The 23077-nt window shown below is 38.7% G+C and overlaps 2 protein-coding genes across 2 annotated transcripts; both read left to right on the top strand.

Moving 5' to 3' along the window:
* Nucleotides 1-386: 386 nt before the first annotated feature.
* Nucleotides 387-2680, top strand: LOC148049655 (disintegrin and metalloproteinase domain-containing protein 20-like). The gene has a single exon (XM_087722866.1). It carries the CDS (start codon nucleotides 486-488, stop codon nucleotides 2646-2648), a length of 2163 nt encoding a protein of 720 aa, XP_087578992.1. The 5' UTR covers nucleotides 387-485; the 3' UTR covers nucleotides 2649-2680.
* Nucleotides 2681-8878: 6198 nt separating this feature from the next.
* Nucleotides 8879-22416, top strand: SYNJ2BP (synaptojanin 2 binding protein). Its single transcript, XM_014075454.2, has 4 exons — nucleotides 8879-9099; nucleotides 14191-14327; nucleotides 16060-16155; nucleotides 20005-22416. Exons 1-4 carry the CDS (start codon nucleotides 9036-9038, stop codon nucleotides 20149-20151), a joined length of 444 nt encoding a protein of 147 aa, XP_013930929.1. The 5' UTR covers nucleotides 8879-9035; the 3' UTR covers nucleotides 20152-22416.
* The last annotated feature ends 661 nt before the right edge of the window (nucleotides 22417-23077 follow it).

The raw sequence follows: 23077 nt of genomic DNA, 5'->3' as shown, positions 1-23077 counted from the left end.
GCTGGCTCATATTTAAATGGTTGTCCACTAGGACTCCAAGATCCCTTTCACAGTTACTACTATTGAGCAAGGTACCACCTATACTCCACCTGTGCATTGGACAGTGGACATGTCTACATTTACCGAGAAAAACAAACATTCACTACAAAAGGCCATCTGTAGAAATTGCTAGCAACACAAGTCACCCCCTCCCCCCTAAAAAAAGAATCCCAGAATTAGAAAACAAATTCTGTTGATAAAGAAGCCTGACTAGGTCTGCCATTCTATTCCATGTTGGATCTCCAAGCTCCACCCACATTCCAAAGGAAACCCCATTTACAGTTGCCTGGTATAGAATCCTCTTCGTCTTTGTGGAGGACATTTTGTTTACAGCCTTATAAACTTGTTCCTAGATTCTCATCGGTTGCTGGGAGCATCCTTCTCTGAACTGAAATGTCAGAAAATGTATTTTGTATTTTAAGGGATTCCTTTCTTGGCCATAGAATATGAATATTCATCTTCCCTGGCTCTTGATGACATTCTTGATGAATTTCCTGACTGAAACTGCCCCTCAGAAACCAACTTGGGGCTTTATTTATGCTTCTTATGAAATAACCATTCCAAGGTCGTTAACTTTCAAATTTGGACAACAGAAATCCAAGAATGTGACCTATTTGTTTCAAATTGAAGGGAGGAAATTTGTAATGCACCTTAGGCAGAAAAGAGGCTTACTCCCCAAGCATCTGCCCATCTTCACTTATAGTAAGGATGGGGATCTCCAGCTAGATTATCCATTCTTCAGAGATGACTGTTACTACGCTGGCATTGTAGAGGGTGAGCCCTTCTCTCTGGCCATCATCAGCACTTGCTCTGGAGGACTCAGGAGCCTACTGCAATTTAAAGATAAGATTTATGAAATAGAGCCACTTCCAGAACCCGTTACATTTCAACATGTAGTCTTTCGATTAGAACAAAAGGTGGGAGTCATTCCAATGATGTGTGGCCTAACACAGGAAGAGCAAAGACATCAGGAAGCCATGATCCAAAATCCTGACAAAAAACCAGACAAAAAACGTGTATCTAAAGCAAACTGGTGGTCACACGAGAGGTATGCCGAGATTGCTATTGTGATTGATCATGAACGGTTTTTGAAATTTAGCAAAAATGAAACTCTTACTGCTTTAAATGTTTTGGATATCTTCTACATTGCAAACATATTGTATGAGCCTCTTTCTGTTCATTTATCTATTGCTGGACTAGAAATATGGTCAGAAAGAAATCTTATATCAATTCATGATGACATCTTTAAAACCCTTGAAGAATTCACTAATTGGAGAAGAGACTCATTACTTGCTCGTTTACCAAATGATGCTGGTCACTTATTTATATTTAAGAATTTCAATCGTATAGTAGGATTAACATACTTAGGAAAGATTTGTGATGATGACAGTGGATCAGCTGTTGAATCATATGTTACATCCAGTTTGTACTGTATTTCTAACACATTTATCCATGAACTAGGACATAATCTTGGCATGCAACATGATACACAATACTGTGTGTGTGAACGAGCAAAATGCATTATGGCCCCAGTACAAGTATTAACCGATAAGTTTAGCAACTGCAGTTATATAAATTACTTCAATCAAAGAAATTTGAACTGTTTGTTAATTCCACCAGACCCTAACAAAATATTTAAATTAAAATTCTGCGGCAACAAAGTAGTAGATAATGGAGAGCAATGTGACTGTGGTACCAAAGCTGAATGCAAGTTGGATCCATGTTGTCAATCTAACTGTAAGTTACATTTAGGGGCCACTTGTGCTTTTGGACAGTGTTGTTCCAATTGTCAGCATGAAGTTACTGGAACAGTCTGCCGAAATAAGAGAAGCAGTTGTGATCTCCCCGAGTATTGTAATGGAGTTTCTGAGAGGTGTCCTGAAGATGTTTATGTACAAGATGGTGCCCCATGCAATGATGGGGCATATTGTTATAATGGGAATTGCAATACTCATGATAGACAATGCAAAGCAATCTTTGGCAGCAAAGCAACAGTTGCTTCAGAAGTTTGCTTTAGAGAAATGAATACTCAAGGCGATCGGTTTGGCAACTGTGGCCTTATACATGGAATTTATAACAAATGTATGCCTAAGAATATCCTATGCGGTCGAATCCAGTGTGAAAATGTGGAAAGCTTGCCTTCTTTGGAGAACCACACCACCATAGTTCAAACATCTAAGGGCAATAAACAATTCTGGGGAACTGATTACCACAGTGGGATGAAGATCATCGATATTGGAGCAGTGAGAGATGGCACTCCTTGTGGCAATGGCATGATGTGTATTAACAGGGAGTGTGTTAATGTGTCCCTCTTGAGATACGATTGTGATGTCACAAAGTGCCATAATCATGGCATATGCAACAATTTCAAGCATTGTCACTGTGAGCAAGGCTGGGCTCCCCCAGACTGCCAAGAAGAAGGCAATGGTGGCAGTATTGACAGTGGCCCACCACCTCTGTATGTACCCGAGAGACTTCCTCCCAAAATGAAAATTATCTTAGCAATTGTATTTCCTCTTTGTGCACTTGTCCTTTCTGGTGCCTGTTTTAGGAACCAAATTGTACATAGAATTAGGGAGCCTGAGGGAAGATTTAGACAGCAGGAATGAACAGTGGAAAAAAGCTCATAGTAGGTCACGAAAATGAACCAGGATTCATGAGTCACATCTTTAATAAGATAATATTTGATAATATTGAGCAAAAGAGACTGGTATCTTGTTCAGTAAGCATTGTTGTCTGCAGGGATGCCAACAGGGGTCAGATTAATGTCACCAGCATGGTACAGCCATGATTCAACCATGGTCCTTTTCTATGTGAATTGTGAGCTTGTGTGCATGTCTCAAAGGGGCCTAGCTTGTGGTGGCACATTGCAATGTTGCTTTTGTCATTCTGGGGAAAGCAGCCACTTCCTGTTTCTTTCCATTTAACTTGCCTATGACTTTATTCTCCATTCAAAGGCCCATTATTTGTAGAATGTTTTGTCCCACAGCTTTTGTTCCCAGTTTGGCTCTGACTCTCAAAAAAAGGCTGTTAAAAAAGCATTGGAGTGAAATGCATGTGACTTCAAAAGTAATGACTCCTGTATGCAGCTAATATGGGCAAGGACATGCACCTATGTAGTCGCATGGAAGATGATGCTGTGGCCCTTTCATTTGCTGCTCTGAACTGCTGGACTTTTATGTTTGAAAACTCCCTCTCTCTGTGTTCAATCCAATAAAGTGAAGAAGTTCCAACTTTGGTGTGCAAAACTCTCATTGTTTTGTGATGTAACTGCTGGATAAACATGCAGGAAAGACTAGAACTGGGGGAGATACGTCTCCTTATGTTATTATCCTGAGAGTTCAGCAGCCTTGTCTCTGACAGCACATGAATCTTTCTAGGTATACCTCCAAATTCCATCTCAAGAGGTAAAGCACTATCTTCATGACTTAACATGAAAAGAATTAATACAGAACACTGAGATCCATCATGAAATAATCCCTTTCAATTCATTTTTTGAGATTTTAGAAGTCCTGTCAGATAATTACTTGTGTGTTGGTGACACTGAAGGTGAGAATTGATGGGGGAACTGAGAATTGTACGGAGAGGGGCTGTACATGCATTAGAACTACAGCTTCCAGAATTTCCAAATATCTGAACTCTTAAGGTCGGTATTTTTCCCAATTTCTTCTAGTTTTCTCAGTCTCATTTTCATCCTGGAAGAGAGACACAAGATGGTTAGTCCTAGCTAACAATTACTGTGTGCGACTTGGGCGGCCACATAAAGTGCTTAATCAATTTAATTAATTAATAAATACAGCATCAGAGCATTTGAGAATTAAACAGATATTTTGGAGAAGCAACATTCAAGTACCACTTTAGCAAAGTTATTTTTCAGGCAATTCAATCCATTGTGCTTTTGATTACCTATGTTTTAGCCTGTAGATTTTGTTTCAAATGGACATGAATGATTAAAAGACAGATGAAGTCCAGCAAAGGAATAGGAGCATAACAAGAATTCTTGTATTCTTAATGAATTAATTTAATCCTATTTTGAAGCAAATTGATTTAAATTTATCATCTTCCAGATAAGTTAGAGATCGGAATATAATTAAATATAAGATTTTGTACTTCAAACATTAACCTAAGATGCAACCCACACATTTAACCCAATGCCTCACATTTCTCTGAATGATGGAACATGACAGTATGTGCTATGTACGTGTTCTCAGTAACCTAGGGAATAAAAACGTATCACCACTTCAGATCCTTCCCAAGGATGTGTGTTGTAAACAAGGTCAGTTTTTCAGTACCTGTTGTTTTTCTGTTTTCATTTTAAAAATGCAGAAATTTTGAGGGATCTATTATTGTACTTTGTAATAGTGTTAATTACATATTTTAATTATCTATGAATTGTAATGCAAAACTTTCTCCTAAATAAATATTTCCTGTTGCCTTCTGGTACAAGTCTGTTCTATGTTTTAATATCTCGTTTCTATATTTCTTTCTTAAAAGTAATTAGTTTGCACAGATTAAGGATTTTTTTTTCAATTTCTGCTGTATTTCTTTATATTTGATACTTTTGCTTTTGTTGCATTAGAACACATTTTGAACTGAAGTAAATGTTAATGCATTAATCTATCTATTCAGTTCTCTGCAGAACAGTTCGTCCTTAGAATTCTATTATCTCAGTCCTGCTGGAGAAGTCCAGAAAAAAACCTCCAGACAAATAACATCATAAATAAACAAGCACTAAAGTAATGGTTTGGGGGATCTTGTGTTATCCAATTTCTGTTATATAGCCTGTATATTATTTAGAGCAGTGCTTTCCAACCTCTCTTTCTTCATTACTCATTGCTCACTTATTAGAAAGTTTTACTGAACTTTGAGCTCTAATTTAAGTCCTTTCCTTCAGCACTGTTGTGACTTCAAATAGTTGTTGAATGAATGGTCATAACTCTTCATGTCAAATCACCATTAGTAATTTCATTGATTTTCATCGTAATGAGATCCTTTGAGAGATTTTCAAATATATTTTAATAGCAATTAGCAATAGCAATAGCAGAGTTATATACCGCTTCATAGGGCTTTCAGCCCTCTCTAAGCGGTTTACAGAGTCAGCATATCGCCCCCACAGTCTGGGTCCTCATTTCACCCACCTCGGAAGGATGGAAGGCTGAGTCAACCTTGAGCCGGTGAGATTTGAACCCCTGAACTGCAGATAACTGTCAGCTGAAGTGGTCTGCAGTACTGCACCCTAACCACTGTGCCATCTCGGCTCCTTAATATATATGGCGATCTTTTAACTCAACTTAAATGTCCCCATTGTGATCAGTAATGAGTCCATGTGTTGTTACCCAAAGGAAAAACACTCTTACCCAATTTTGGATAATTTATTCAGGTTTGAGAAGCACTGACTTTGAGCATTTGTTTAATGCATTATTTATTGCGTTTAGTTTTTCTTTCTCTTTTAATTGATTTCAATTGTGCCAACTGAATCTTTTTACTATACAATAGGGATCTACAATGTTTTGAGTGGGAAATGGATATGGAATGCCTTATATTGCTGTAAGTTGTTAATCGTGTATGAGGTATTAGTCTTATGTTACTTTAGAATTGCTAGTTATTCAAAATTTATTACCTATCCATCTGTATTGTGTTTTTTCTTCTCCACTACATTTCCTTTTCTCTTTTAAATGTGTACTTACTGTATATGAGAATTATTTTTCCTTTTTTTCTTTAAATAATAATATAAATACTTAAAATGTTAGGGAAGTGCCCAAAGTCTCCAACTCAGAAATAGTAGCAATATCACAGTAATTATGAACCTTGGTTCCTATTACAGTCTTTTTGTAAGGAAATGATCAGCGGAAGAATTACAGCATAAAAGGGATCACAGAAAGGTGGGAAGGTAAGGAGATGGCAAGCTGAGAAATATAATCGACTTTTAAAAGATTTTGAAAGTCAGAACCAACCAAAAAGAAAAACCTCTTGCAAATTGAAAATGAAGGTGTTGAAAGAAATGTCCTTCTGGGTTCAGCTCCAAGTGGGGAAGAAGACACTGGAGACATGGAGGCTGCTTGAAAAGATGGTTTATTGTTGGACAGGGCCACATGGCTTGAGCCCTGAACAGAAAAGGTGATCACGTGCTTCAATGTTGGTGGAGAAGAGAAGGGGTGAGGGAGGGGCTTGCTAGGCTTTTTATACCCTGTTTTGTCCCACCTCTCTGTTTCCTGTTCCTGTGTAAGAAATGTATTCTGATTGGTTGTCAGACTCCCATGGTACCATGCAGGGGGCTACTCTCTAGGCTGTTTTTGAATCCAGTTATAGATGAGTTCTCAGATGCGATGTGGAGAGTTGAGTAATATCCCTTCCCCCTGCAGCTGCAGTGGAGAAGTCTTTATTATGTAAAGTGGGCTAGCCTGGCCTTCTCAATGGCCTATTGACAAAGTGGGGATGGGCAAGAAGCTACAGGCAACTCTTCTGTCTTTTAAAGCATGTTTCTTTCTTTATACATCCAGATAAATATTCTGCCTTTTCAATATTTCCTAGGATATTTCATTTTTCTGGGAGAGGGCTGGATGATAACTTCCCACAAAGGAAAGCAAGAATACTATATAAAACAGAAGAGAATAAATAACATTTATATTTCAATCTATTTTCTTCCAATCCTTGTAAGTGCTCTTAAGAGTCCATCTGTATGTTTCCTCTCATCCCATTTTTTTCATCTCTGATCACTGAATACATTCAGCCACAAACAACTATTTCCCCTAATCATATTGTATAAAAATAAAGATTATAAGATAATTGATGTTTTTCCCTCATTGACTAATTCCAAATTAATTACTTGGGAACAATTATGTCTCAGAACAGAATGAAAAAGTGCCACCTTCATGCTATGTGATAATTGTATTCATGTTTGTATGATATGAAGTACCTTGAGGATCTTTTAGACATTTTATTTAGAAAAAATAACTTCTAAATAATTTCGACATTTCTGTAGCTGTGTTTGATATTGCTTCTGAAATGTACTGATTTGATCTGTATGTGTGTGTGTGTTTGTGTGCTTGTTTTAGAGAGAGTTTGTTTGAGAGTGAGAGGGAAGGGGGTAGGAGAGATAGTCCAATCCAATTTGTGTGTGTGTGTGTGTGTGTGTGTGTGTGTGTGTGTGTTTGAGAGGGGGGAGGAAGAGAGAGAGGGAGGAAGGAGGGGAAGGGAGAAGAAAAAGAAAGAAGGAAACTTATTTCGCAAAGGAGAAAAACAAATGCTGTCACTTTAAATCGGAACTGAGCATGCCTGGCTGTGGAATTCTGGGAGTTGAAGTCCACAAGTCTAAAAAAAATTGAAACCCACCACTGTGTCAGTGCCTCACCAGCCATAAACCTCACCACACATCACTATCTTCCAACAATGTTTTATCACAACATTTAACACACTGCTTTTAAACTTATGACTGCTATTACTACTGGTTTTTGGATTATGGCTGACTTGATGTTTTGGCTCTTTTACATTAGCTCATAACTCAGGTTTAAAAAAATACCCTGTCTTTATTCTAACTGCAAAAGCACTGAGAGGTAATAAATATCCAAAGAAGCTCAATTACACAAGCCTCATTTTCTTGTAAGACTTGTGAAACCTGCTTAGAAAGGTGGATTACCTTGAGATAACCATTATAAAAAGTTATCCACAATGGTCCATTTAGATAACCCTTACTATAATAGAGATACTTAGAGACTAAATCCTTCCTTTGTTAGAGATGCACTATACAGGTCTCTTTCCCTCCAAATCTTCAGGAGATAGGAAGCATGGCATATGATCTTCTTTGGAATGGTAACTTCATAAGAGAGGTATGTGTGTCCTCTGGGGAAAAAATCAACTTTGATTTCTGGTTGCCTCAGAATAATATTATATGTAACCATTTGGCAATTGCAGTTTTATCATGATTGACTGGAGTGGGGGAAGGGGGGAGCAAATAACAAAATATGTCAAAATGCTGTGACTTACATACTTCCGTCCAACATTCAGATAAAGTGCAAAAGATGAGGACTGTAACACAGTATCATCATGCAAGTAACCACAGTTACCAATGCACTTAAACCTATGCTACAAGATAAGACTATGCAGATTGTTTTTTATTTATTTATTTTATTTGTCAATCATTTATAAGATAATAGGTATAAGAATAAACATGAGTATGAATGAAATGGGTACGAATAAATGGGGACAGCAGGACAGGGATGGTAGGCACAATAGTGCACTTATGCACGCCCCTTACAGACCTCTTAGGAATGGGGTGAGGTCATTAGTAGAAAGTTTAAGGTTAAAGTTTTGCGGATTTGAAGATGTAATAACAGAGACAGATAGTGCATTCCAGGCATTGACCACTCTTGGTGAAGTATTTTCTGCAATCAAGTTTGGAGCGGTTTACATTGAGTTTGAATCTGTTGTGTGCTCTTGTATTATTGTGGTTGAAGCTGAAGTGGTCATTGACCGGTTCTTAAGACGTTGTAGCGGATAATTTTCTATACCACGCTTAAATCCGACCATAAGCGGCGTAGTTAGTTCTCCAAGCCCAAAATTTCAAGCCTGGTGGAGTAGGGTATTCTATTGCGATCAAATTCACTATCATAATATGCAAAAATAAGCCATTTTGGAAGAAGACGCAAAGCAATTCAAACACTATAATTAAAATATAGTTGTGTAGAAGCCGGCGCTAAATAATAACTACCGCATTTAGGAGGCAGCCAATATGCGATAGTGGTAACCGCGCTGCGCTCAGCAAAACCGGCTGGGCTAGCCGCCTCTGCAAGGAGAGGACCACAAGCCCCAGAATTCTTAGCGGGCCGCCCTCGTTCTTCCGGTTGCGAAGCTGATGAAAGTGAAAGTGCCGCGGCCGCCTTGCCGCCGCTTTAGCCGCCTCCCCCTCCTCGACTTTGGCTTGGCCGGGTTCACCTTCAAGTGCTCGCCTGGAGGAGCGAGAGGGTGCCGGGGGCAGAGACTCCGCAGGAGAGCGCAGCATGAACGGAGGGGTGGACTATCTGCTGTCGGAGGAAGTAATCCATCTCACCCGAGGACCTTCAGGTATAAGAATCTGCGGGGGTGGGGGTGGAGGCAGCCCCGGGACCTTCCCCCAAAGCGACTGCCCTCGGCGCCTGGTGCTCCGGCTGCCGCTGGGTTGTGGGGCAGGCGAGCGCCAGGCTGGATTTTGTCGTGGCGGGGAAGGGGGAAACCCCCGGGAAGCCACGCCGCTTAGCAGCAGTTCTTTTCTCTCTCTCTCGTCCTTTGACCCTTTTGCGCTCCTGAAAAGAGAGGGAAGAGTCCTTTAGCTTTCAGGACTGCTTCTCGGATCCTCGGCACAGGAAATGAAGCCCCTCTAGCCAAGCGCTGCAGGATTGCTTTTAAAGACTTTAATCTTCAAAGAACAAACAGAACTCTGAGTTGGTTTTTTTTTGCTTTTTGTTTTTTGGTATGTGAAAGTTGTATGCAAAAAATGGGCCTCACTTCACCTACTTAAGTGGTCTTTGGAGTGGGCGTGCTTAAGTCCGCTAACATCCCTGTCATTGTATTTTTATTTTATTTATTTTAATTATTTTATTTTTTGTCAACAAGTACAAGGAAACAAGTACCAGTATAGACATGGACACATGAAAATATGGCACACATAAATGGATATAAATAAGCAAATCATAGCCATAAACACATGAAATGAGTACAGAAACATATACCTGTACATAAATGGGAACAGTCGGACAGGGACAGTAGGCAGGCTGGTGCACGCCCCCTTTTATATTATCCCTGTTTTGTTTCTGTTTGACAAATTATAATAAATAAAATGAAAATATAGGGCTTTTTAGGTGTGATGGAGGCTATATTGAGGCTGTATGGAACACTTAGTAAACTGGATGACTGCAAGGAATATAGAATAATAGAATTGGAAGGGACCTTGTAGGTCATCTAGTTCAATCCTCTGAAAAAGCAGGAGACCCTACATCATTTCTGACAAATGGCAGTTCAGTCTCTTTTTGAAAGCCTCCAGTGATGAAGGCAAGCTGTTCCATTGGTTGATTGTTCTCACTGTCAGAAAATTTATCTTTATTTCGAGGTTGAATCTCTCCTTGATTAGTTTCCATCCATTATTCCTTATCTGACCTTCAGATGCTTTGGAGAATAGCTTGGCCCCCTCCTCTCCGTGGCAGCCCATCAAATACTGGAACACTGCTATCATGTCTCCCCTGGTCCATCGCTTCACTAGACTAGCCTGCCCAGTTGCTGTAACTGTTCTTCCTATGTTTTAGCCTCCAGTCCCCTAATCATCTTTGTTGCTCTTCTCTGCACTCTTTCTAGAGTTTCAACATAAATTTTATAGTGTGGTGACCAAAACTGGATTCAGTATTCTAGGTGTGGTCTTACTAAGGCTTTATAGAGTGGTATTAGTGACTTACCTGATCTAATCTCTCTATTAATGCAATTTAGGTTTGCATTGGCTTTTTTGGCAGCAGCTGCACACTATATAAATATAAATCCTTCCATCCTACACCATTCAGTCAGAACTGAAGAAGCTTCTTGGATGAGAAGGAAAATATCTTCAAGGAAAAACAAAGGCCATTTGCCTTTTGAAAAAGTACCTTTAGGACAACCAGGATGAATCTCCATAGACAATTCCTATTAAACTTGTCTATGGAAAGTCTCAGATATCCAGGTCATGGTTGTCCCAAAGGTGCTTTTTCAAGAGGCAACTGGACTTTCTTGTTTTTCCTTGAAGACATTTCGATTCCCATCCAAGAAGCTTCTTCAGTTCACATTAAACTTGGAATATGCCTACTCCAAAGTAGGCATACAGGATTTACACTATAAAGGCAAATGAAAGGTTGGGAGATACTGGTTATGCAGAAAATGTGGGAAAGAGATTCCATCTGAATCTCAGTATATAATCTGATTTTCACACTGGCGATTACAAGAGTCAAGACAGACTGGTTTAAGGTAGAACAATTTGTGGTCTTCCAGATGTTGCAAAATTACCACACTCAGAAGCTTCCAGTCAACTTGACCAGTGAGAACAGTTTATAGAATAGCATCCTGGACTTGTTCTGGGCTCAACAATTGTATTTCTTCAAGTGATATTACTCATACTCTACTTATGGATGATTCTCATGAAAAACAGATGATTCCTGTCTGCCCTATTCCAAATTTGTTGAAGCAAAAATGTGTCATTAATTGTAGAAAAAACGCACTTATTTTTCTCTGTGTATACAGAGGTTTGAAGAGAATATATGTGATGCTTAATCTATTCAGATTTTTTGGGTTTTTTTTAAAAAGGTTTGTGTCTGATGGCTTATGCTTGATACTGTTGTTACTCCTTTAGAGTAAAAAGTTTGATATTATTACTATTCCACACATTTTGAAAGTCAATAATGAAATTCTCCCTCAGATCTCATTAACACTGTGCTGCCAAGGGAATAGTCTTATGTTCCAAGTGGATCACTCTAGGTTTCTTTGTTAAAAAAATTGATATGGCAAGAGAAGAAATAAAGGCATTCTTGGGATTATATCCTCTAATTAAAGGGCAAACATTTTTTTAAAAATTCAGTTTAATCCTTGTTTGGATGAAAAGCACACACAAGGGAAACCCAACCATGAATTATATTGAGTTGCTGTAGTTTTTAATTTTGTAGTTTTAGTGGTTTCTTACTTTGCAGTCTGGGTAATTTAATTCATTTATTCTGTGATAAACTATGGGATGACAGTGTTTATGTTTATATTAAATATATTAATACCTACATTCCAATCCATGCATTTCCAAAATTGCTAAGTTCAATATCAACATTCCACTTACTCTAGTAGAATTCCTGATTTTTTTTTAAAAAAGGTAGCCACTAAATAGCAAAAAACAAAATCTTAAAAGTGCAAGCTATAGTTTAAAAATAGGGATACCTGAAGGCCCTATTGGATATTAGTGACACCTAGTGGAATATCAAGCATTAGTCAGATACTAGTCCAGAAATAAATATGTGCCTTGTAATGTCTAAATGAGGGCCTTCATCCCTGCATGTGCTTTTATGATTATTTTAATCTCTTTTAATTCAATGTGTGTTAGGAGTCTATATATGCTGAATATTGTTTGGGTTATTATGAAGTTAATAAAGCAGTGAAATTATTGGGAGGAGAAAGAGAGGTGAGTGAAAATTGTATATCTCATCTCAAAGAAAGGGGAGGTCATTTGATACTGCTGCCCCAGATTCAAGCATTTCTTAGATTAAAGGTATGCAAGAATATAAATTTTAATCCATTGTGACCAGTAGAAAGAATACCTGATGTGTTGCAGTCTTAAAAGTAAATTCTGTGATGGCAGTAACATGATTTCTCCCTACTGAATTCAACTGCATTGTTCCCAATTTCTCTAGTTTTATAATAGGCAAAAATGGCTAGACTTTGTTTTTATTCCTAATAATATGAATTCATTTAACAATTTTTACTTGGGACAAATATCTTGGGTCAAGTATGACTCCTCTTTCCTTCTTCACAAGGCTATTGCAAGTACATCATTGCTGCATTCTTTAGTCATTTCTACCTTGTGTATTCATTGCCCTTAGATATCTATTTATTTAAAACATATATCAGACCAGGAGTGGGTTCCTGCCAGGTTCCTATAGAAGAGATTCCACAAATCTACAGTGCCATTTAGAACCGGTTCCAGCTCCCTCCCCCCACCCGTCTGAACATCATCAAGATGAAGAGCGAGAGGAGGAATTCTGGGAGTTGAAGTCCACAAGTCTTAAAGCTGTCAAGTTTGAACACCCCTGGAGTTTTTTTTCCCTAAAGGGTTAGGGGTGCAAGGGTCTTGTAACTGGACAGCTTTAAGACTTGCATGCTTCAAATGCCAGAGTTTCTGAGCCAACATTTTGGTTGCTAAGCATGAGCATTGTTAAGTGAATTTCACCACATTTTACAAGTTGGCCATGCCCACCCAGTCACATGACTGCCAAACCACTCCCACTCGGTCGCATGGCTGGCAAGCCACTCCCACAAAGCAGGCCACACCTACAGAAGAGGTTCTAAAAATATTTGAAACCCACCAGTGTATCAGACCCATACCAAGACTCACTGTTGATGCACAGCTGTCCCATCACAAGACCCTCACTTGACATACCTGAGGCTTTTATAAACAGAAAAACACTGACATCCGCCAAACTCCACTGAAGATGCTACCTAGCTGGTAAGGAAACGTTTGGAAATCAATCCACAAACTCAGAGAATGAACCTTCACTTTCACCCTACACCCGAGCTACAGATATTCACCACTATTGCAAAATATATATTTGCCCATCTTCTATCAAACTCTGGGCAGCTCATGACCAAAAGATAAAACATTGTCAGTGTACAATAAAAAAATATTGAAATCACAACTATTAAAACCAAATCAAAATAAAAGTTATGTGTAACCATAATGTATTCTTCATTAGGTGAAAAATATTTTTCCATTGCTTTACATCTTTATAGAAATTTTATTAGTTTACTAAAGTTAAATCAGATAAATGGCACGCAACTTGTAGCTCATATCTCACAACTTGAATATGAAGCAACCATTTAGCTTAGTTTTGCCTTATAGGATCTAGGACGTCACTTTGCGGAGCTGGGGTGGGTTTGGCCTGCGTGTGTCACATCTGGCATGCGGGCCACCAGTTTGGGGGACACCTCACTACAGCCAACAAAAATTGATTTATTGAATTGTTCTGCAGTAAATTGTTCCATGGCAAGTTGGCTATGGTGAGTTGTCCTGCAGCAAATTGGCCATTATGAGTTGTCCTACGGCAAATTGGCCACAGTGAATTGCCTGTGGCAAGTTAGCCATGACAAATTGGCCAAGGTGAGTTGTCCGTGGCAAATTGCCCATTCTGTGCCTTATACATAGTATAATTTAGCCTGCAGGATCAGCCAGGCCATGCTGAGTGCTGACATTCAGTCTGTGCCCTGTTGCTAATGAAAATTAACAGTATTGAAAGTAAAAACCAAATATGCGTAATTGCCAATTGCTGTTTACTTTGGTTCCAGAAGCTTTATTACAATGGAAAGGAATGGTTTTCATTGTTTGGAGTTTTTTCTTTCGTACTAGTTTTGATCTGGGGAGTGATCTCAATTTTTTAAAAACCTTTTTCTTTTTGATCTTTTTCTTAGGCTTGGGATTTAATATTATTGGCGGGACTGACCAGCAGTATATTGCCAATGACAGTGGCATCTACGTTAGCCGGATCAAAGAAAATGGAGCTGCTGCACTTGATGGCCGCCTTCAGGAAGGAGACAAGATTTTAGCAGTAAATACTTTAATGGATACATCACTCCATTATATATGCAGATTTACCCAATCTAATACGGGTCTTTTCTAACTAATATTGGTATGATGGGAATGATGAAGAAAGCAACACTTACAACATCTGGGAAGGCTTTAACACAGCCACAATATGTGTTTGCCTCAACTCCAAATGCATAGAGCAGTGTTTCTCAACTTTAGCGGCTTTATGATGTGTGGATGTCAACTCCCAGAATTCCCCAGCCAGAATGGTTGAGAAATAATGGAAGAGAATATTTTGTCTTCTGTCCAAAGGTGTGATCAAATCCATCCTGTATGTGACTTGTCTGACTAGGAGATTTGCCTCTGGGGGAGAATTAACCTTAGTAATAAGTTGTGCTTTTTCTTGAAAGAAAGGCACATGGAATATATGCTGCCAGAAACTTTAACTGTATTTTAAATATTATGCCATGGTAGCACAGTGGTTAGAATGCAGTATTGGAGGCTAATTCTATCTACAGCCAGGAGTTTGATCCTGACTGGCTCAATATGCTGATATTTGTAAACCGCTCAGAGTACCATAACGCAATGTGAAGTGGTATATAACTGGTATATATAATGCTATTGCTGTTTCTTTTTCTTGGCCCCACTGTCTGTATTTTGGTATAGCGGTCCGGGCATACCAATCAACAGCGATATATGGCCTTCGGTCCATGAAAAAATGTGTACCCTTCCTTTGAGGACTGCTTTTCTCTTTACAAGTATAACTGTTCTCTTTTGATATGGGCACATAGCACTTCATCCTGTGAAACATATGCTAATCGAATTGTAGGAACCTACAGCTTTTACAGATGTGGGGTTTTTTAAGCAAACATTTAGAGCTATTACAAGGGCTGCAATTATCTCACACATCAGTGGTGGGTTCCAGATCCTGTTGCAAGCAGTACGGTGCAACGGGGCCCGGCAACCACCACCTGAACGTGCGCTACGTGCATGCACACACAGCACGCACATGCATCCTTACTTCCTGTGACGCTCCGCGATGCTCCAGCTGCTCAGCAGAATGTTGGGCAGGCACCATATGTTCCATGTGCATGCGTGGAAGCGCCAAAGAGCTCAAATACAGGCAAGGACGGCCGGTGGGCCCTCCGGAGCACCGGAACGGAACGGTACCCAGTGCTCCTGGCAGGCACCAGTACACCTGTACCGGGGCATACCACCTACAACCCACCACTGTCATACATGTAGGTGGGATTGAATTTTTGCAGGGAATTGGGATTTTCTTTGTTGTTTTTCTTTACTATGTTTATGTTGGGAGACATGCAAAAATTGAAGTGTAATCTCTTATCATAATGATAGGGAGCTGCTATCAGTTTTCAGTATACATGACCAGAAGGTCCAAAGGCTACAAAAAGAGGCTACAAGAGTCACAAATTACCTGCCTTTATTTTACAGCATTATGTCTATAGCTCTTTGAAGTTGATGGCATTCTGTACTAGCTCATGCTCTTAAATACTTAGATTCCATTCTGGTTTAATGAAGTTAATGAAAAACGGGCAGTTAATGAAAATATAAGGTAAAAACTGGAGCCCTTAAAACACTTGGAATGTGTTACTTAAAACAGTCTGTACTAATTATTGTATTCTAACTAATGGAGTTGAATTATTCTAATTAGGGTTTTGTTCTTTAGTGATGGTTTGGATCCAGGTACTTTTATGGTGAGTGCCTAATTGGCTTTACAAGTGTTTTTTTTCCAGGTTAATGATAAGGAGTTGAAGAACATGCTACACAACAATGTTGTGGAACTTTTCAGGACAGCTGGAGACAACGTATCATTAAAGGTTCAGCACAGGGTATGTAGGCCCTCTTTCTTAGTTTTTGCTTGGTAGAACTTCTCAAAGGTGCTTCAAAGAATTTACTTTAGGAAAATTCCAAGCTACACCAGATACTTGGATTGGCATGATTTGGATGAGGAACATAAATATTGATTTTATTTTTTAATAAAAATTTTATTTTCAAACAAACACAAACACACAAAACATATAACATAAAAACCACTTCAACTGCATACAGTGTGTCGATTGGTTACAAGGTCTTTCTGCGTCCTTTCCATAGTCATCACTTGAGCTTTATCAAAAATCACATATTGTCAATCAAATATCTTTGTATACATTATTATTATACTTCATTTGTTTGATTATCACTATTGTTTCTCCATTTTAAACAAGGTATTCTAAATATGTGTTCTGACCCCCCTCTTCATACACCAAAGCACGCCGAGGCAAAGATACTTAAAGGATTTATTAACACACAGACTAGACCTTGGCAGCAATCCAGCACAAACTAGACCTGGCAGCAATCCAGCACAGACTAACCTTGGTAGCAATCCAGCCTGCCAAGATAGCCACGATAGCTTCTCCAGCTCTAGTAAATACATTGATTCCTGCGACAAGCTTATGGAAAGCCATTCCTTTTATAGTTTTGAGAGGAGCCTAATTACCACCAGCTGAGTTCAATTATCTCCTGTAACTGCGTAACTGTTCTGTACGCCTATTAACCCTCCATTGCTGGGCATCCCTTGTCTCCTCCCCACTGCTCCAATGCATGACGTCAGGATCACTCTCCCTTGTCTCCTCCCCACTGCTCCAAGACTTGACTTCGGGAGCACGTTCCCTTTGGCTCTCACCGCTGCTCCAGGCCTCAGTCGCCTCCTGGTGGCCAACCAGCCTCTCTGTGCCCTGCTCGGACTCGGAACCCTGTCCAGGGTTCTCCACATCTTCCAGAGCTGTCTCATAGGGCCTCTCGCTGTCGGAGTCTGGTGGCAGCTCCAACGGCTCCTGCTGGGCCACAACAAATATGTATCCATTTATATTATAATAATTCATTATATCATCTTCAATATATCCAATAATAAAGAATTTTTTATATCCTATTCTAAATCATTCTATTATTTTAGCCTTGAAAACATTCTCTAATAATTTTCAGTTTCATGTTTTTTCCATTATTAGTATCATCAATCTAATATACATGTATACAAATTGTTATAATTGTTAAACATCCATTAAGCATAGCTATTATTACATCCTTTTTATATGAAACATATTAAATTTGAAGTAAATTTATATTATGGCGTTTCATTACATCATCCTGAAATCATCCAATGATATTACATCTTTATATTCTATTCTATATAGAATTATTTATCTTTTATAAAAAAGTTTTTCAACATCATCTCCATCATCCTCACTTACAGTTTGTATAAAATTTCATATTATTAATCCAGTATATATAAATGCTTTATTATCATTGATCATTTATTTGACTATAGCTATTATTACTTTGTCTTATATATAGTACTCAAAATTTAACTACATTTAATTAAATTTTATTGTGACATTTCATTTCATCATCCTGTATCCTTCCAGAAATAGTGCAGTCCAATATCTCTTGCCATTTGTAGAATCTGTAGTCTAAGTGTTTTCTTGATAAGCCTTATGTGGACTTCTCTTGACAACTTGTTATTCATTGCATATCTTATAAAGATTCGAATCCCTCTATCTGTTCCTTTCATCAGCTTGACTTTTGTTATTGCTGGTGCTTCTGCCGAAATTACTCTCATTGTTTCTGCCAAATTTTCTCCCCTTTCTTCATCTATATTTTGACATCTGAGATAGAGTTCCAGTTCATCGATCTCTCCTTTCCGTATTTCGCACTTATCATTTCCCTCCACTCTCAATTTGCTGTCAGTGTCAACAATTTTCTTATCACTTTCATATGTCTGTAGTTTTTTGAACTCTCTCCTCAAATTTATCGTTGTTTTATAAGTATTCTCAACTCTTCCCTCTGCACTTTCTGTATTTTCCACTGACCCTTTCAGTAAACAAAGCCAATAGCTTTGTATTATCAGATGTTGCCAAGCATCTGGCCTCTAGATGGCAGTGTTACATCCTTTCCCTCTGTTTTTGCCTCTCTTTCTAAGCTCCAAACTCCGGAAGAGAAGAAAAAAAATGTTTAAAGATTACGATCCAGCCGAGCCTTGCGAGGAAAGAAACTTTTAATCCACAAATACAAAAGATGGAAAAAGTATAGAGGAAGAAGGGGGGGAAAAAAGACCAGTCCAGTTTAAAAGTAAGAGGCATTTGTAAAAAGTCCATTTATAGAAAACAAACAAAATTAAAGTGAAAAAGATAACACGATAGTTTTAAACCAGGGTTAATTCGCCACTTGCTTCCTTCTGTCTTCAATTTTATTTTAACTCTAAGTCTTTTGGTTTTCTCTTCTCTAATATTAAGGATTTTTCTCACCATTTTGACACACAGTCTCCTATTCTGCTTCCATTTCAGGGGTCTGTCCCAAACTTTTGCAGCCATTTTGGCTGCTTCTCTTGTAGCCAACAAAAAGAGCTTTTTCGTGGATCGATCAGAGGCTTTGCGATGCCCCTGAGATCAGCAGGACATGCCCTTCTCTATCACCGTTCCTTCAGAACAGTTTAGATCCAAAAGGATCATCCAGCAACAGAGATATCGAGAGCAATCCTGGAGCCCCAAGATTGCATGTCGTGTCGTAGCGACGTCAGGCCTCGCCTCATAAATTTTGATTTTAAACATCTCTACTATAAACTACTGTTTTCCAAGTTGATGCTCTCCAGATTGGGATGAACAAACTATTACTATTTTTCCCATCCTCAAGGCCAAATGACTGAGGGATTTGGGAAGTTGCAGTGTATTGTATAAGAAGAGCACCATGCTGGGAAAAACTTCTTTGAACTGTAGCTGCTGCCATGTAGCCTCTCCAAGTAAAATCCACAGCATGGAGAAATTAGGATACTTATAATGTAATGCAAGAGGTAGAGAAGAGAAGCTAGGGAGAAACATAACAGATAAGTAGCAGAAGTTGAATGTGAGCAGCATGTGTCAGATCTCCCCAATGATATGTTCTTTAGAGTTGTTGGGAATGCAAATAACTTTTGTAGTCCCACACATTTGAACAAGAGCAGTCTGGGGAAGCTGATGTACTCTTGTATATGGGTTATGTAATGTAAAGTAGCCCTGGGCATTTTGATAAATTTTATGTATAGCAAATGGAGAGTTTAAAGTAATCTACCAAGTGGCAAAGTGCTGTGGATTATCTGTAACAGTGTGCCATGGCAAAATCTCCATTGGAGGTTGGTTTCATTAATGTTGACAGAAAGAAAGATCGCTATTTTTAAATTAGCAACTGCCTGGACTTATCCTTATAGTTTTATTGGAAAAAATTTCAGGAGAGAGATGTGGACATCTATTATTGCATGTAGTGGAGTTTTATTTGATTCTGTTCAAAGATTGCAATACACTTTGTTTGCCTGCTTGCTTTGGTGTGATTGCAAATGCAAATGATTGATCAAAATGGTGGTTAGAGTTTTCTTCAATAGGGTGGGTGTGAAAAGGAGATCTTTTTAAGTTTTCCATAAAGCCAAGGTGAAACGTAATTCCTTAAAGGCCTCTCTCTTTTTCTCAAGTACAACATGGGAATCCCAGTTCTCTCATTGGCATATGCACTAGATTTCAAAAGTAACTAGGCTGAATATGTCCTTGGAAGAGAAGTTTCAATTTTGCCAGCTTGAAGACATAGGTCATCCTTGATTTTCTAAATTTCCTTAGAAAGTTGAACCACCACCTCCTTTGATTCAACTGCTAAAGCCTTTCCTCTCCTTCTGATTGCAGCTACTGCCCCAGAATGGTCCCTCAAGCCACCGAGGAGATGGAGATCCAGGAGGCATTCCTTTGGCTATGATTTTGGTGCCAGCGTTGGCCATAGCAGCAGGAGCAGCTCTATTGTGGGGCTTCCTTCGATATCGACAGCGGGTGTGATGAGCATCATTTTCCAAAGATCTTGGTGTCTGGGAAAATGTATATATTTGTAAAATAATTTAAGCAGAAGAAATCAGCAATCTTACTCTGGACTGACATAGGGAAAGGAGCAATAGAGAATCATTGGACAGTGCAGCCTTCCCCAACCTGGTGCCTTTCAGATGGTGTTGAATTACAACTCCCATTATTTCCAACCTGGCGGGTATCACTTTGGGAAAGGCTGGAGAACACTAAACATTTTGGCTGCTTAGGGAGTTTCAAAGTTCATACACTTAGAATCTGAAAACTGATGAGCTGGACAATCTGACTTCACTGACCCTGAAGAAAATGGTCCGGTCTTTTCTGATTTAATTTTTATCATGTGAGTTTTCCTGTGCTCAAAATTTTTTCACATGTAGCTAATCAACGGGGCAGAGTTTGTATGTTATCTCCCCTGGCAGATGAGATAACTATCTGTTTTGTCACTTGCGAAACTGCTTCTGAAACATGAAGGGAACTTCCGGAGCAATTGCAGCATAGTTATGCTTTGATGTGGGGAGGGTTGGATCTCAGGTGGAGTGAAGTGTCCTTGAAAATGCAAGAAAGCAGGTTTGCGTGATCGAAAGGAGCTTTGTAGATTGCAGACGCAGAATCGAGTCTGAAATTGAAAAGGATATTGGGTTTTTTAAAAATACAGATTTATCTTTGTCCCCTAGGTTTTCTCCAAAGAATATTGTCCATAGTAAGGAAAGATGAAAGTGATAATGAAAACATCTTTCGTTAACAAGTAGAATATTTTGGCAGGGCAGGCTAAACATCATTTAAATTATGGCTAAACATAATTGTATTTTTGTAGTGGTTCTTTAGCTGAAAAGACAAAATATTTCTTCAAATCTGACCATGGAAATTGACTTATTGTCTCTTTCTACTCTCTAAGAATAGATAATTTCAAGTAATGTGCACAACTGATGGTTTATTTTGAACAATCAGGTAGAATGCATTGTTTTTATCTGTGGGTTGAAAGCTGTTATTGGAAAGTAGACTCTTGCAGAGTTTCCTTCCTTATAACTTGTTTCAGATTGGCTAGTCAAACATATTTTTTCTTAAATTGCTAAAGTGCCAGTTAGCTCTTTCCAGTGAAAAGCAATATGTGTTCATGACAGGTATTTTGTTTCATTTTGTTTGGAGAGTGTGAACTACATGTATGGAATTCTCTAGCCATGCAACAAGGCAGCAGTGTTTATATAAGCAAAAGTCTGTGAAACGGTGACAAGATGGTTGAAAGAAAAGCTACAATGGCAAACACTTGTATGTTGACTGTATCACAGAGTTGAAAGATTTAAATTCCTTAAACTATCATTGATTTTATTCTGAAACGGAATCAGTTTTTGTACTTTGGAAAGGAAAATTAATGTATGAGAAATGCATAATGCCAAAAATTGTATGTGCAGTACCTCTTGAAACTTTAATCTGTCCTGAATGGTGGGGTTTTTTTCAACTTTTTAAATTTCTTTATACTTCTGTACAGGAGAATGCTTGAGATATGCTGGTGCCTGCCTGCCGTGTTTTCCCCTTTCTATCCCTTTAGCACGGTGGAAGAAGCCTATCTTCCTCTAGTTACATTCATCTGGAATGTGCCCAGCCTTTCTTGAAATATAAAATTGTCATTCCTTATTGGGAGCCCTATTCCAGTAACGAGGACTCTGGCCACACCAATGAAACCTCTCCAATTTCCACAAGTACAGCACAATCATAACAGTATAATTTTGTGGAAACGTGCAAATTGGGAACTCTGACAACAGAGACTTTTAGTGTGCAAGGAAATAGTATTGTGGATCTTCTGTGATACAGATAATCCTCAACTTATGATTACAATAGGGATCGGAATGTCTGTTACTAAGGTGTTCTTAAGTGAGTCATGTCTGATTTTATAACCTTTTTTTTTTGCCACGTTTAAGTGAATCACCCTTAAGCGAACCTGGCTTTGTCCTTTGACTTTGCTTATCGGAAGCCAGAGAAGGTTGCCAATGAAATCATGTGACCCCCTGGGATGCTATGACAATTGTAAGTGTGATGATCGGTCATAAGTGACTTTTTTCAGTGCTGTTATAACTTCAAGTGGCCACTAAAGAAATAGTTGGAAGTCAGTGACTACCTATATTTATTAGGTCAAACTAATTTGGTTTCAATCACAGAATTTTACTGGCTTCAAGTGCTGTCTATAAAGCATCACATTCAAGTAGAGCTTTCCCACTAAATGTATTGCAATAAAACCATGATCAAATATTCCTTTGTAGAGTGGACCGTTTTTCTGCCTAATTTCTGCATTTTTCACCTGCTTTTCTTCTACAGTATAGTTTTGTGAAGTGCTGTTGTTTTACCAATATACTAGGGAGCGTTATATTGTTCAACATGGGAGATGCACTGTAAATTCCTGTGGTAGCCAGAAGTCTAAAATACAAGAAATGAATTGTGTGTGGCATTGAGCTATTTTTGCACTTTGGAACTTGTTTCTGAATTTCTATTTGCAGAAGGACGCCGTGCTTTCTAGTTATATTGCCTTAGCTTTGTTGAGTGTAAAAATTCCCAGATCCTTTTGCTCCAGTTGTGAAAAAAACAAACTTGCAGTTCTCACAATGTAAATATGTGCAACGTTCAAGTCATGTGTAAATCATGAATTTCCTTTCTAGCAGCCCTCCAGACATCCTGCCAAAATTCAGTGGTCAAACAATTTTCTTCTGTCTAGCCACAGAAATCACCTCCCCACAAAAAGGTTTCAGTAGCCAGATGGACGTCACATTCCTAAGAAAAACATTTTAAGAAACCCTCCAAACTTCTCCAGATTTACAAATCCTGCATGTTTATATGAAAACATGTGTACTTGTATGCTTTCCTTTTCTGCTCTCAAATTTGCTCCTGGGGGGTGGGGACAAAAATGAGCAAAAAA

This window comes from Thamnophis sirtalis, unplaced genomic scaffold (assembly GCF_051295495.1).
Source record: "Thamnophis sirtalis isolate CommonGarterSnake01/CBP01778 unplaced genomic scaffold, rThaSir2_p1.2 scaffold_1, whole genome shotgun sequence".
Lineage (NCBI taxonomy): Eukaryota > Metazoa > Chordata > Lepidosauria > Squamata > Natricidae > Thamnophis > Thamnophis sirtalis.
The sequence above is the reverse complement of the archived record's forward strand: the minus strand, read 5'-3'. Positions and strand labels throughout refer to the sequence as shown.

Coding starts and splice junctions, on each gene's coding strand:
- SYNJ2BP (XM_014075454.2), top strand. CDS start 9,036: ATGAACGGAGGGGTGGACTATCTGCTGTCGGAGGAAGTAATCCATCTC. Junction 9,100..14,190: donor TCTCACCCGAGGACCTTCAG/GTATAAGAATCT, acceptor TCTTTTTCTTAG/GCTTGGGATTTAATATTATT. Junction 14,328..16,059: donor AAGGAGACAAGATTTTAGCA/GTAAATACTTTA, acceptor TTTTTTTTCCAG/GTTAATGATAAGGAGTTGAA.
- LOC148049655 (XM_087722866.1), top strand. CDS start 486: ATGAATATTCATCTTCCCTGGCTCTTGATGACATTCTTGATGAATTTC.